At 37.9% G+C, this 16489-nt stretch overlaps 1 protein-coding gene across 2 annotated transcripts in view; it reads right to left on the bottom strand.

The window, feature by feature from the left end:
* The window catches only part of prtp (pretaporter), a 63056-nt gene that overhangs the window by 17213 nt on the left and 29354 nt on the right, over positions 1-16489 (bottom strand). For both annotated transcript variants that reach the window (XM_067129893.1, XM_067129892.1), the window contains exons 4-6: positions 14621-14729; positions 11451-11582; positions 2051-2206 (exon numbers count right to left, since the gene is read on the bottom strand). In XM_067129893.1, coding sequence (XP_066985994.1) covers positions 2051-2206; positions 11451-11582; positions 14621-14729 — 397 coding nt within the window. The remainder of the gene's footprint in view (positions 1-2050; positions 2207-11450; positions 11583-14620; positions 14730-16489) is intronic.

The raw sequence follows: 16489 nt of genomic DNA on the forward strand, positions 1-16489 counted from the left end.
TAACTTCGGTATCTTGACCTCTTGTGTGTGTTAATAAACGCAAAAACACGTGTTTTTTCTCTCTCTCTCTTTCTATGGTGAGAGGATTCTCGTTTGCCATCAAGCAGAGGCATACATAAGTGTTATATAATTTTTTTTTATTGTTAATTGAATGTCAGATTGCATTGCTTTTTATTGCACTGCAACTAATTTTTGGGTGGTGGCTGTCAGTGACGTATCCCCTGAGGTGATGTGTCAGTGACGTCATTAGTTTTGGCAGAGTGTCTTGCCGTCTTCACCACACACTGTGCAGCCCATTTGAATTTTGGGTGTGCCTTATATCTTTTGTTTTTTTTATATACATGCAGCAATCGGCAGTTCGCATCGGCGCTTAGGGTTTAATAAAGGGAGTACTTTATTATTGTATTATCTCTGGGGACTTTGATAATTGGGTAATAATGTATTTGACATTTCTTATGCAAGTGTGTATACATTTCTTAGTTTCTTTTTAAACTTTTTAAAAAATTTTTACACGTGTTATTTTGGGTGCATACGTGCGTGTATGTAAAGGGGAGCTGTTGCTATAAGTTTACTCAGCAATCTTTTGCTTTGACGACTGGAGGCGAGCCCGTCTCTTCGGGGTTTTGGCGCTCAGCGTTTTTTCTGTAAGCTTCAGCTGGCCTTGGATGAGGTGATAGGAGTAGTGAGGTGCTGCACTGAGGGGGTGAGGGACGAATTCTTTCCCTTTCTCTCTCGCTTCCATCTACTCAAGTCCTGTTTTCTATATGTGAGGGTGGATTCCTATTCTCTTTACTTGGGGGGGAGACTCATTTTTTTTTTTTTTGTAGTTTGCCCTTGAAGACGCAAAGTGATCTTGACCTACTTTGCAGATCAGCTGTGCGCTCAGCCCGCTCATTTTTTTTTCTTCCCCATGGGATTTTGAATTTAATCATGGGTTTAATTAACTTTGGATTTAATTGTGGGTTTGATTAGTATTTTCTTATGAGTTTTGGGGATTAATTGTTAGAATAACGGGAATTAACATTCTGGGTTTCTTACTGCGTTGGAGGGGAAAAGGCAGTCACAGGTGTAGAAAGGGCAGATAAAAAATGTGAACCTTGGCTAACAGAACCCTTAGCTTTGGCTCTAGCAGCCGCCTTTCTCTGTCTATTCTTCACTTCCCCTGATCCTACTCTCTGCATTCGTCACAAGTCAAGTTAGAGCAAATTTGTCCCCTACACTGACAACAAATGATATGGGAGTCATATTTGATTGATGTGAGCTGGGTATTGCAGCCATGGCTGCAAAACTGGACGCTAGAAGAACTAGAGTCAGACATATTAAGTCAAAATCAGGAAGAGTCCACACTAAACAAGATAATCTAATTAGCGTAAATGCTACCAAAGCAAGGAATACTTAACAAATGCAGTATGAGGCAAAACCATCCGGTGATAAAACATCCTAATTTCAAACCAAAAGCTGCTTCAACAATTAATCGTTGACCGGCAGACACGAATTGAGCTCTTCAGCTGTGTTGTAATTAACCTTCCCTAATAGTGGGCGGGAGCGAGTTACCGACACCAACACAACAGAACGCTACCGCGAATTTCAAATTTTTAAGCTGCCTTAGTTAAGTGAAGCTAATAGCTATGTAGTTACTTGGTAAGTTACTTATAAAAAAAAATAATTTTGAAACAAATGTACCAGTACAGAATAGGACAGTGGGAACATACAGACAGTGCAGCAAAAGCACAACTGCACTATAATTGCTAAGATTTACTCAGACATTCGTTATACAGTATAGCAAAAAACATAAGGAAACAAGAATTCCGCCGTATGGATGTCTTGTTTTCTTATGGAGTTTGTTCAGATGAATGGGCTAGACAAAAATCCTACAGCTAGCAACAGGTGTCCTACGTAAACCCTGCAGGTAACCAAGAACTTGCATAAACATTCATTAGACTTTATTTTCAATTGAAAAATTCCATGACTTTTCCAAGCTTTGAAAATGAAAACAAAATTCCATTACTTTCCTAGGCTGGGGGAACCAGGTAAATATAAGAATACTTACTCTTTTGCCATCCTCAATCCAAAGCAGAGTTGGATAACCTTTCACTTCATATTCAGTGCAAATATCTCTGTATTTCGTACAATCCAACTTCCCAATTGAAACAGATTTATCATGCTCAAGAGATTTTGCCAAAGACTCCCAGGCTGGAGCAAGTCTCTGAAAAATAAAACTTCATATATCTTATCATATTATAAAAAAGTAGAAATTAAAATGACAAATTTATTAATCAATTTGTATTTTTCATAGCTAACAACCCTGTGGTTTTATCTTATGGATAATTCTTCTAGCAGCAGCTGGAAACCAGTAAAAATAACAACTAGGTAGGCTGATAGGCCTAGGTGGCAACCGTCAACTTCCTTCGCATATGTACAAAAAAAAAATGACTCAAGTTTCTTCCATCCCAGGAAACTTGACTGAGGGGTGCCTAGAGGTGGGCCACGTAAGTTAACACCACATGTTTGTTAAGCTATGAAATTACAAATTGATTAATAAATTTGTCATTTGTTCATATGCGGAACAAACCTGGGTCTTGACTTGTGGATAGACTCACTTTTGGAGGGAGGAAAGTAAGTCTGGAACCACCTGGAGGTTCAACACACCTGGTAACTCTTCCTGGCTTACAAAAGTATACTCTATACATACACGGTATAGTAAATTATTAACATCAGCTAATTCTGGAGATTCATGCAGAGTGAAACTGAATAACACACTAGAATTAGTTTAGCCTACACTATGGTATATTGTGTACATAAATGGTAGCGTAGCCTACATTATACTGTACTCTATATTCACATATCGTATTGTACAAACGTCAACATAACGAATATGCATCTTTTCCATGGATCTTTTATGCCTTAATTCACTGTACCCAATAATATTGTATATATTCTTATATTGCTTTTGTGTTGTAAATTGCAGTCATAGCGTCTCAATGTTTTAGTTTGGAAATCATTTTTGTGGTGTTTATTTCGCCTTATTTAATTCAGTTCAGAGCGCTTTTCTTGCTTCTAGTTGGCGTAAATGAACCTCTAGATACTTTATTTATATGGGGCGAGGTTATTTTTCATTATACAAAGTGTTTTTAAGTCGAAACAACTAAAATACATCTCGTTGTGAAATTAATTTATCTATTATTTTCGTTAATAATAGATGACAAATGATGATGGCCATTGGGGGCGTTTGTTTTGTGTAAAAAGATTCAAGATTCCGTTTGCTATTTTCACTTGATTTCGTCATAATACAAGCTTTACATATTTACCATTTATCGGCGTAAAAATAACAGTAATGTGTTCTTTCATGCCCAGTAGTTTTGATTAAAATACTTTCTCTCCAACTTTAATTACGATCGAATTTCGTCCATGTTGCAGATGCACGATAATTTACAGTATAGTCATAAAGGCTTGAACATTGTTTTCTCAGCTTCAGCTACAACTTGTAGCCTGCATTTAGCAGTATATTTCCTTGATGATCTTTTATCCACACCGATTAAGGGTATAATGTAAAAATATATCAGTTCTATTCTACTTAATGTCATTTGTGCTATAACCTACGGTAATTGTTTATTACCGTACAATGGTTGAAATACCAGGTAAACAGCTGTTGTTATCCGATTTGGTTATAAGCAAAACAATAGTTTCTTGGTCGGTTATTTATGGCTGTGTGCATCTACGCAAGAGTATAAAATTACTAACAATACTTTTATCATTCTTCTACTTTTTTAACTAGAATATGGGATAAAGAGATGGAGGAAAAGTTGTCTATTGTAATTTGGTCTCTCTTGCTGCCTGATTACGCTGCTGCCAGCGCCCGCGCTAATTTTAAAAATATTTTATAAATAATACTGTCGTATCGGTATTAACTGCTTACCCCATTGCAAAATCGAATTATTGTAAGGTGAATTATTGTAACTCGAGCATTACCTGAGTATTTTAATAGTTTTATCACAAAAAGCACATTTAGTCATGAAAATGAGATGAAAATACAGTAATTAGTGAATATTTCTCAGTGAAAAATACCGCGAATGGGCGAATTTTCCGCGAATAATTGGTAGATATGTTCCACAGAGAAATCCGGGAATACGTGAGTCCGTGAATTGTGAGAACGCGAATACGGGAGCTTTACTGTAAAACATGATAAAAATGATAGATTTCAGCTGCATATGCCTAGGCCAAGACATGAACGCAAAAGGAAGTGGAGTCTCTAAAATGAAAAGTAAGATCATGAAATTTCGATTACAGGCAGACAATCCTTTACCTGCGGTTTTCAGAATTTTTCAGATCTCGGAACTGTGGGGTCAGGAACATACCCAAACATCGCTACTGCAGCAAAAACATTTTTTCCCTTTTTTCATGAACTTTTAGTTATTTATTCATTATGGTTTATTATTATTTAAATTAACATACTGTTGAATGAATGTGAGATAATTATTTCAATAATAAAATAGTGGGACAATTAAGACCATAAGTTCACTAAACACATTTTGTTTTCAACAAGAACATTCCGTAAATGCAAAAATAAATATGATCAAAATAAATATTGTAATTCAACTTGTGAATTTCAACGATAAGTAAGACTATAAAATACATTTCATCATATTGATCTTGGAGATGATTGTTTTTTATTGTTACTAACGTCATCATCAGTTTGCAGTCATAAATCTGAGGACGGTCCGGGAATAGGATTCGCAAGTGATGACGCATCATCATAACATACTGTTGTGGGATTTTCTTTCATACCACTATATTAGAAGTTAAAATTATTGAATTCTTGTTTTCATGAAGAAATAAATATATAAAGCATATTATTGAGTAATTTCTGCCATCAGCAATCAAATAACCACAATCATGGCAACATTCAAACTCAGTGCCGTCACGACATAATATGTCTACAAATAGAACAGAAGTAGAGGGGTGTCACTGGCTAGCAGATCTCCATGGCAACCAGCCAGCCAATCAGGTTTTAGCTGTAATCTGTCGGAACGTTTTGCCCAGAGAAGCTGACGATGACATAACAATCACTTAACCCTTAAACGCCTATTGGACGTATCATACGTCGACTAAAATTGTCTGTTGGGTGCCAAGTGGACGTACTGTACGTCGACTACAAAAAATTTCAACCTTCGGTCAACTTTGACTTCGACCGAAATGGTCGAAAAAACGCAATTGTAAGCTAAAACTCTTACATTCTAGTAATATTCAATCATGTACCTTCATTTTGCAACAAATTGGAAGTCTCTAGCACAATATTTCGATTTATGGTGAATTTTGAAAAAAACTTTTTCTTACGCATGGGTGGTAACTCAGCCGAAAATTTCATAAATTCTTTCGTCATTTTGTCGTAATTTTTGCACTGTTCTATATCAGCCGTTACATAAAGTTTTATATATGAAAATGTGTGCAAATTCATGTACAATACAGCAAAATACAACCCATGGTTGTAGCTTTTATCAGTTTGGAAATATTTTCATATAAACCCACGATAACTGCCAAAATTTCAACCTTGGTCAACTTTGATTTCGACCGAAATGGTTAAAAAACGCAATTTTAAGCTAAAACTCTTACAATCTAGTAATATTCAATCATTTACCTTCATTTTGCAACCAATTGAAAGTCTCTACCACAATATTTCGATTTATGGTGAATTTCTGAAAAAACTTTTTCCTTACGTCTGCGCCAGAAATTCTTTCGTCACGTTGTCGTAATGTTTGCACTGCTTTATATTAGTCGTTACATAAAGTTTTATATATGGAAATGTGCGCAATTTCATGTAGAATACAACAGAAAATAACTCATGGTTGCAGCTTTTATCAGTTTTGAAATATTTTCATATAAATCACAATAACTGCCAAAATTTCAAGCTTCGGTCAACTTTAACTCGACCGAAATGGTAAAAAAACACAATTATAAGCTAAAACTCTTACATTCTAGTAATATTCAATCATGTACCTTCATTTTGCAACGGACTGGAAGTCTCTAGCACAATATTTCGATTTATGGGGAATTTCTGAAAAAAAAAAATTTTTTTCCTTACATCTGCGCGCGGTAACTCGGCCGAATATCTCAGAAATTCTTTCGTCATGTTGTCGTAATGTTTGCATCGTTTTACATTAGTCGTTACATAAACTTTTATATATGAAAATGTGTGCAATTTCATGTAGAATACAACAGAAAATGCTCATGGTTGTAGCTTTTATCAGTTTTGAAATATTTTCACATAAATCACGATAACTGCCAAAATTTCAACCTTGGTCAACTTTAACTCGACTGAAATGGTAAAAACGCAATTGTAAGCTAAAACTCTTACATTCTAGTAATATTCAATCGTTTAACTTCATTTTGCAATAAATTGGAAGTCTCTAGCACAATATTTCGATTTATGGTGAATTTTTGAAAAAACCTTTTTTCTTACGCATGGGTGGTAACTCAGCCGAAAATTTCATAAATTCTTTCGTCATTTTGTCGTAATTTTTGCACTGTTCTATATCAGCCGTTACATAAAGTTTTATATATGAAAATGTGTGCAAATTCATGTACAATACAGCAAAATACAACCCATGGTTGTAGCTTTTATCAGTTTGGAAATATTTTCATATAAACCACGATAACTGCCAAAATTTCAACCTTCGGTCAACTTTAACTCGACTGAAATGGTAAAAAAACGCAATTGTAAGCTAAAACTCTTACATTCTAGTAATATTCAATCGTTTAACTTCATTTTGCAATAAATTGGAAGTCTCTAGCACAATATTTCGATTTATGGTGAATTTAAAAAAAAAAACATTTTCCTTACGTCTGTGCGGTAACTCGGCCGAACATCTCGGAAATTCTTTCGTCTCGTTGTCGTAATATTTGCACCGCTTTGTATTAGTCGTTACATAAAATTTTATATATGAAAATGTGTGCAATTTCATGTACAATACAACAAAAAATAACTCATGGTTTTAGCTTTTATCGGTTTTGAAATATTTCCATATAAATCACGATAAATAGAAAAAATTTGACTTTCGGTCAACTTTAACTCGACCGAAATGGTAGAAAACTGCAATTGTAAGCTAAAACACTTACAGTCTAGTAATATTCAATCAATTAGCTTCATTTTTCAACAAACGGGAAGTCTCTAGCACAATATTTCGATTTATGGTGAATTTTTGAAAAAACTTTTACGTCCGAAAGTTATTAATTCATGCATCATTTTGTGATAATATTTTCTCTGTGTTGCTTTGATCGTTTTAAAATTTGTTATATACCAAAATCATCGCAATTTAGTGTACAATACAACTAAAAATATTAACTCATTAGCTTTAACCGTTTTGCTTACAGCGATTTGTATACAATTATATACGTTTTTTTTGCTGTTATATATTCCAATATTTATATATGATTATGATATTTTTTCATTTCTGATGGTTGCATACTAAACTTCAGGCAATGACAAAAAAATCAAAAAAAATGAACTCTTAATCTTAAAAACTAAGCATGCTGTGATTTTTGAAAAAACTTTTTTCCGCTTGGCACTAACTCACGAACGCGGCATACGGGAGACGTTTTTGTAAATAGGGCTTGGCGTTAAAGGGTTAAGTGTGTGTGTGTTTTGAACACAATACATAGTTTTAATAGTGTACGTATTTTAGTGATTACATGAAGAATAGAATGAATTCCTTCTTATTACTTTGAGTGTATAATTGTTGGTTCAGAGATTCTTCAGCAAAAAAATATTTTTTTTCTCTTAGGGAGATATTTACTAACGCTGCGTTGACATACTGTACCTTTAAAACAAAATTGTTCTCTTTAATCTCTCGAGGATAGAAATATGCTGCACGGAGGGAACTGGCAATTTTCTCTCTCTCTCTCTCATGTCATATGCCACATACACACAAGTGTTGTCCAGTACCTTGGCTTTTGTCTTTGTAAAGTTTACCTTTGTCATGTCTTTTCTTTCCTAAAAAAAAATACAAAGCATTGTACGAAGCTACCAGTCAGTTAGCAGGTAGGTAAAACTGTTAATGCTCAGTGATTGGCTACAATACTTCTTACCCTTCCAGAGAATCGAGTTTATTGATGACGGTACATACTGTGAGCAAGTTAAATTGGCTAAAGGTTAAAAGCATTTCAGTTAGTACAGTACAAATACAAAACAGTATATATGAAATAAAAATAATGATGAAAAGTTTTTTATTTACCTTTGGTATATAAAAAGGAAGACAGTACAAGATGAGCGGAGGAACAGTAACTACAGGCAGTCCCCGGTTATCGTTGGGCTTGGTTATCAGTGATCAGGTTTTACAGCACTTGTCTAGTGTCGAAAATCAGCAATTTTTGGTGCTGAAAATCGACGATTTCTGCTTATCGGCGCTGATAACCAAAATTCAGCGCTTTTCGGCGCCGATAAGCCCCGAAAATCAGCCCCAAAAATCAGCGATTTTCGGTATTGTTACGCCGTCTGGACGGAACCACCACCATTAACCGGGGACTGCCTGTATCTTAAATTGTGGACGAACATTACATATTTTAAATCAGCTGACCCTCTTCGGTGTCCATCTTATCCGATATCTGGATTAATGGGGTCCAGTTTAACAAGGGTTGACTGTATCCTGGCAAGTGTGGCGTCCCATCTCTTGAGCAAAATATTCACCTATATAGTCGCGGTCAAATAAGCCAAATACAAATGGCTTTACCGCCTGACTGCAAAAGCCTAAGGACGAAATCTTGGCCACTGCCGTCGACCACAAGTCTAACCAAGAAACTGCTTGGAAGGCAGTGGTGGTCGATTCCAAAGAGGCAGCTTCCCGAGATGTGAAGGAAGGACCTTCTGCCTGAATTTCGTCTAAGGACACTCCGGGGAGCCAATCGAGCCACATCTGCATCTAGCTGTCAGGGTAGAAGTGTAACATTAGGGGTAGTGTAGAAACGCCTATGCCGAGGGAGAGGAGTAGGAAGAAGCTTGAATGTTCTGCTAGAATGCAAGGAATTGTCCTGTCCAGAGATGAGAGAATTTACATGACTAAGGATATAATCCTCTTACTTACAACAAGGCAGACCAATAGAAGCCTTCGATCCTTTCCTCGGTCCAAGGAGAGCTTCTATTCCCATGGGAAAATCTAAGGAACCTGTTACGTACTCTTGCACTATATCGTTATATTCGTAGATTAACCCAACCACGTCTCTGTAAGTACTGTAGTGGAAAAACTTATGGTTCTTTACGTCTTCCACCTCCTGTTCCTGGGAGTCCCTACCTGAACTGTCAACGAACTCAGAAGAATCCAAAACATTCTTGGTTAAGACTGGAGTGTAGGCCCTTTCCAGACCTAAAACCTTCCTCGGAGAATGAACACCTGTGGATGTCAAGCGAAAACTATCATGAGTTGCATTTCCCTAGATAGAATGGGCGACCAATACACCACGCAAAACTCAGTGGAAGGGCATGGGTCGACGCACGGACGCAAAGGAGTAACCAAACGATAGAACACTGACCTGGTAAGATGAACACTATCTGCTCTGGAGGGAGGAGAATGAGGAGACGGATGAGGACGCACGCGCAGACATGTAGGGCTGACACCATGCTCCTTACCAGCAGGTTGTAAAGGAACTGGAGTACTGTAGGAGCAAGGCCGTGCTCTGTAACACGGACATGTTCCTCTGTACAGCACGGTCATGCTCAGGAACACGGGAGTGATCTTCCACACGAGCGTGTCCAATCACCCAAAGGTGGGAGCAGGAGCGCCTACTATTTGTTTCATCTGGAAATATGAGAGGAACGTCTAGGCTGCGTGAGCTCAAGACATCCTTAAAAGAACGTGGACTTGAAGGATGATGTGGTGAAGGAGGGCAAAGGGGATGTGGGTGTGTACCAGAAGAGCTCTTTTCACAGATGGGGACAGCAGGACAAGTCTTTTTAACAGGAACAACCGCAGACTACTACTTCTTTTGCGTAAATCCGCAACATCAGAAACACGGATGTCAAGAGTGGGAGAAGCACGGCCGTGGTCCAAAGCAGATGAAGATATGATAGGTCTGAGACGCTTCCTACTAGGAGAAGAGACAAGTCTTTAATTCGCCACTGCTTGACAAGAACATGAGAAGACGAAGATGAAGAAGGAGACAGTGTCCTACAACGTTTCACTTGCACAATACCTCCATAACTCTTATGGCTTCGATCAACCACTGCCTGAACCAATGAGTCGGAAGGAGCAGCGGAGGTCGGAGCAGGAGGAGGCAGGACGACACACTTGGACGAGAATGGAGCAGTCAGCTAGGAAGACGAAACAGCTGATGAACTCGGCATGGGGGGGAGGACGGGGGCTGGGACAAGGACCAACAAGGCAGCTGACCCAGGCCTGTGTGAATTCAAGTAGTGGGCTAACCCTGATAGGCCTAGAGAAGCCCACAGACCAGCCACTTTCTGCACATCGGAATCTGAAAGGGTAAAACAAGATGGAGGTGCATCTGCTCATAAGGGGGAAGATGATGTACCCTCCCAAGAGAGCAGAGGTAGCATTGGTAGAAGTCTCATGACCCCTCTCACAAAACTTCCATAGATGAAGCTATAGAAGAGTGGGAAGGGGTAAAATCTTCCAAAGAAGACGTGGCAACTGGAGGATATGGCAAAGAGGAGTCAAAACAAGAAGGAGCATGCGACGCATCCATCGAAAGAGGGAACCTCTACCAAGATGGAGCCTCTGACTTCCTCCTATGCTGCCTCTTTTCTTGGCAAGAATCCTCCACTGCTCGGAGGCCAAGAATGACACCCAGGGCATGGACTAGTGATATTACAATCATTAGCTCTACATCGGCTACACGTAGAATGGGGATTAGTCACAGCCAATGCCAAACTGTGAGACCAAGGGTAACCATCAACGCCAGGACACATCCTCTGACGCTTGGAAAGCCTGGTAGAAACTGGAGGCCAGGATGATTCTTGTGGACACATGATCACACAAGAGCACACGAAAACACAGAATCACTCACGCACGCAAACACAAGCAGCAATTGAGCAAAAAAAAAACCCCAGCTTTGAAGAGACGAGCGAAAGCATGTCTTCCTACGAGGGCGGTAAAGAAGAAACTGAGGTGTCATTTCTTTTGATGCATACAAGAAGGAAGTTGATGGTAGCCACCTAAGCCTATTGGCCTACCTAGTTGCCACCAATTCCTTGTTTGTTCTGCATATGAACAAGCTGAATTTAAAAACTAAGGATGGTAAAGATCAAGAATATAAATGCCTCTAGTAATAATCCTGGTTCAGTAAACTTTTGTAGAATGATAATTTAGGAAAGACCCATTGGCAAAAATTCTCAGTGAACTGCTAAAACATCCATGGTAAGTTGTGTAACCTAGCATTAGAAGACTAATAATAAAATGTTGAGGTTAGTGTATGTAAAATACACAAAAAGGTTTAATGCTTACCTGACAATGACCACACCATGGAGCATAGAACTTGACAAAATGTTTGCCACTGGAAACAATAGCTTTAAAACTTGAATCTGTATGTTCTACAAGACCAGTCACTGCTTCTGGCACATCTATTTTGTCATCATCCTGAAACATAGAACATTTTACATGAACCAAAACTACCAAATATGTTCATAAAAAAAGTCTTTGTCCCACATACACAAGTCTGAAGTCTTTTTTTATATGGATATATTCAAGGCACAAGCTTGAAGCAGTCATTGAGGTTTGTTAACATGTACTCACAGTTTCTTTTGGCATCAGGGACTATGCAGGGTTGGTTTGAATTGGCATTATGATTTAATGACTTCAGGTTTGTATATATCTATGTGCAAATTTCTTTTTAAAAATTTGCTCTTTCTTAGAATACCTGTACCCTCTGCTATATTGAGACCAACTCCATTCCTTCAAACTCCTCTTCTTTGGCCTTACTACCTGCCTTTCACCTCCTTCCTCACTGTTCTCTGTCAAAGCTTGGAGGCTCACTTACAATTTCCTTTGTACATCTCCATTCCATCACCATGTCTTTCACTAACCCTGCCAAAGAGTGGCATATCTGCAGACTGCAGGAACTACAGGCCAATTTCGGTTCTCCCTGTGCTCTCCAAAGTTGCTGAAAAACTTATTTTTAAGCCACTATATAAGTACAGTATATAGAATCTAAAGGATTGTTAGCTGATAGTCAACAGGCATATAGGAAGCAGTTAGGTACCTGTGATGCTCTTTTAGACTTGACTTGCCACTTGCAAGGGAACCTTGATAGGGGTTTTGAGTACAGAGTAATTCAAATAGATTTAAGTGCTGCTTTTGATTTAGTAAATCACAAGGCACTTATTTATAAAATTCAGAATCTTTAAGTGGGTGGATATGTTTCACGGTTACTTCAAGATTCCCTTACAGGTAGGCAGCGGCAAGATGCTGTGGCTGGGATCTTTAGTGAATCAAGACCTATTTTGTCTAGAGTTCCACAGGGTAGTGTTCTTGCCCAACTGTCAATTTTAGTGTATACAAGTAATACCTGGAAAACAAGACTGTTCAGTATGCCGATGATGCAACACTTGTGGGTGTATTAAAGTCTACACTTATGAGAAATGAAGCTGCCCTCAGCCTCAACTGGGACATGGACTGGATGAGTGAACGGTGTAGTCGTTCACTCATCCAGTCCAAGTAGTCGGGTGGGGTATAAGGCTGAACTCCAGTAAGACAAAAACACTACTGATTAGTAGATTTCATACAGATTTCCCACCTCATCCCCCTTCAGGTGGATGAAACTTTGCTGAATGAGTCTGAAGCTTTAACTATTCTAGGTGTAACTTTTGACTCAAATCTTACTTTTCTGAAACATCCAATGAAAGTTTCAGCAAATGCCACACAAAAGTTAGGTATTGTTCATAAGGCCTCATATATTTATAACAGTGATAGAATCAATGCAACCTGTTTTAGGTAATTTATGCTTCCTTTTCTAGAATACTGTTCTCCGGAGTGGGTGTCTGCTTCGGTCAGAGATTTATCTCTTAGATAAAGTGGTTCGTGGTTAAGGGAAATGGCTTGGTTTGGGGAGTGAAACAATTTATTTACACCCGGAATAAAAATCAATTCTATGGCTCTTTTCTTTTTTTGAACCTTTCAAAAAAATACTTAGCAACTACAGTTCCTGTTAATTATGGCTCTTTTCTTTTTTGAACCTTTCAAGAAAATACTTAGCAACTACAATTCCTGTTAATTATGGCTCTTTTCTTTTTTGAACAATACCTATTTAGAAGAGGGTCTTCGACTGATAAATAATAATAATAACAATAATAATAATAATAAAGTAATAATAATAACAAAATAATTGGCAGTTTATTTATTCAGTATCTTCTCTATGCATCTCATAGCCTTTTCATTAATGTGTAGCTGGTACATTAGGTTTCTTAAAGTCATTTAATGATAATCTGTTATACTAGTTACATTTCCTATGATATTTTGACTCATGCTCTAGTGGCCATGCACTTAGTTACAAAAAATTAATGAATTAAGATATATGTTACGCAAGTATACTGTATATAGTAGACAGGTGGTTTGCAGCAGGCTGATTGTCTAGTGTGCTAAACTTTGATTGGCCGTGGGGATGATGCTGCTGCATCCCAGAGGCGTTGCAATCTTGGCCTATTTGATGGTGTTGGTTGGGGTACCACTCCTGGTGTGACTAGTGATAGCTGCTCAGGTGAGATGACAAGATCTCTTTTTTTTTTTTCTCTGTCTCTCTCCTCTCGTTGGTGTGATTCAATTTCTTTCAATGTGTTATGTTTGGCTTTTTCCAGTACAGGCAGTCGCCGGTTATCAGCGGGTGTTCCGTTCCGACAGCGTGACAATAAGTGAAAATCGCCAATAACCAAAGATCAGCGATTTTCGGGGCTTACTGGCGCCGATAACTGGGGTATAAGTGCCAACAACCAGAGATCGACACCTCTGTTAGATATGTATCAGTGCCGATAAGCGGAAATCAGCGATTTTTGTCGCTAGACAAGCCATGTAAAACCGGATCGCTGATGACCAGGGAGTGCCTATTTTATGTTGTGTCTCAAGGAGGCACAGGCATCTGTAGCCTGATGCTAGAAAAACAGAGATGACATTGTGTGCGAGGAGAAACTGTCATTTTACCTGAGGAGCTTATCATAAAAGTCTCACAGTTAGGGGGCACCCCAGCAAACACCCCCTTCAAATACCATCAACTGGGCCAAGTAGATCGCAACACCTCTAGGACCAGATGCAGTAACATCAACCCGCTGCCAATCAAAATTCTGCGCATCAGTTAAACCACCAGTTGTAAATCATCTGTCTGCTACTCAGTATATACCTGCGCAACGTGTATCTTAATTCATCAACTTTTGAAATTCTTACAGTGGATGGTTGGCAAAGCGCAAATCGAAATGTCAGAAAAAAAGAACATCTTTAAACACTTTGGAAACCTAATAAACCAGCTATACGCTGATGAAAAGAAGCATAAAACAGATTCTCTACACTAATGCTGTAAAAACTGCTATTACATTCTACACCAGAGCCCTTGGAGGTCTCCTCTCTAATAGTAATGATAAATAATAATTATAATAATGATAATCCCATAGTAATTTATTTTGCAACCTTACCTGTAATTCTGTTCCAAGTTGCTCAGATAAGAATCTTTCTAAAGATGCCAAATCTCTGGGGCCCCTGTACTTTACTCCTCCATCTATGCCTTTGCTAAACATTTTCAATCTGGAAAAATCAAATGTCAGTTATAAATTTCTTCCGATGAATCAATCAGCGTGTATATCAACAAATAATCACTAGTGCTGCTTGGCCAGATAACTTCTTAGGTATTGTGTAAGTACTTGGGTTCAAATTTCTTTAATGACTTTTGTGGCTCAGTTGGTGGCAGCCTTGCCATTCACTTGAGATTCCTAGGTTTAATTCCTGATGTGAGGTAGAAATTTATTTTTAATGCACGCGTGACTGTGCGGTAACTTCTGCCACATTCACAGTTAACCCTTTGATTACAATTTCAGATATAAACATCATCCCAAATTTAAGCCCTTCGAGTACTGATGACTTACACAAATATCAAAAAACCCGCAGAGAAGATGAGGATCATTTTCAGTGAGTGTTCCTGATATTTTTTATACATATGTAAAGTTAAGTATATCTTAGTTTAACCAGACCACTGAGCTGATTAACAGCTCTCCTAGGGCTGGCCCGAAGGATTAGATTTATTTTTACGTGGGTAAGAACCAATTGGTTACCTAGCAACAGGACCTACAGCTTGTTGTGGAATCCGAACCACATTATTGCGAGAAATGAATTTCTATCACCAGAAACAAATTCCTCTTGTTCTTCACTGGCCGGTTGGAGATTCGAACTCGTGACCAACAGAGTGGCAGTTGAAAACGGAACCCGCTCACCCAACGAGGAACTGAATATACATATGTAACATGTATGTTTATTTGTTTTGTATAGTTTTAGATTTTTATTCTAGAATTACATCATTTGTCTTTTTTCTGCAAGAGAGAGAGAGAGAGAGAGAGAGAGAGAGAGAGAGAGAGAGAGAGAGAGAGAGAGAGAGAGAGAGAGAGAGAAATATTTTTTATTCATATGTAACAGGCATACATATTTATTTGTTTTGTATACTTTTAGATTTTTGTTCTATAGTTATGTTACAGCCATACCCCAAACTTATGTGATGTTAGGTTCCAGAACCTTGCCCAAGGCAAATTTTCACGTAGGTTTGGCAAGGTCTCTAAAAATGCTAATAAATGCTTATTTCTAGAGTTTAAAAACTATACATGATGCTAATCATGCTCCCAAAATATTAACCTAACTTTTATATGAAATTAAAGTTAGTGTAATTTCATTTACATGTTAGCTTAATACATTAACCTTAAAAAAAGAAATAAATGGTTGACATAAAAATAGAGTTGGTAGAGAATTTCTCTCTCTCCCCTTCCGACCGACCTATTTTTAGAAGTCTTCTCAACCTCGTTTTTAAAAACTTCTTTATTCTGTGTCTCTTTCTCTTTGTTCTGAAATGCTTTTTCATAAACAGTGTTTTTTATTTGGACTAATACAACTCTTAGTTATTATGTCTTTATGTTTTACAATGTATCTCCCAGACTAGCGCACTTACAGTTCGTAGATGGTACAGGTAAAATCAGATCAATTTAAACTACATACTGTACAGGTAAAGATGTATAGAGAAATAATAAGTTGTAAAAATGTGTGAGTGCTAACTACAAGAGAGAGAGAGAGAGAGAGAGAGAGAGAGAGAGAGAGAGAGAGAGAGAGAGAGAGAGAGAGAGAGGTAAGGGTTGTCCTTACTTAAAAGAGTGAAATTACTTATCAATTATTACGGAGACAGAAAGAATAACGAGAGAGAGAGAGAGAGAGAGAGAGAGAGAGAGAGAGAGAGAGAGAGAGAGAGAGAGAGAGAGAGAGAGAGAGTTATTCTTACGTTAGATACCAAAAGATGGAAAATCATGATT

Source organism: Macrobrachium rosenbergii, chromosome 28 (assembly GCF_040412425.1).
Source record: "Macrobrachium rosenbergii isolate ZJJX-2024 chromosome 28, ASM4041242v1, whole genome shotgun sequence".
Taxonomy (NCBI): domain Eukaryota; kingdom Metazoa; phylum Arthropoda; class Malacostraca; order Decapoda; family Palaemonidae; genus Macrobrachium; species Macrobrachium rosenbergii.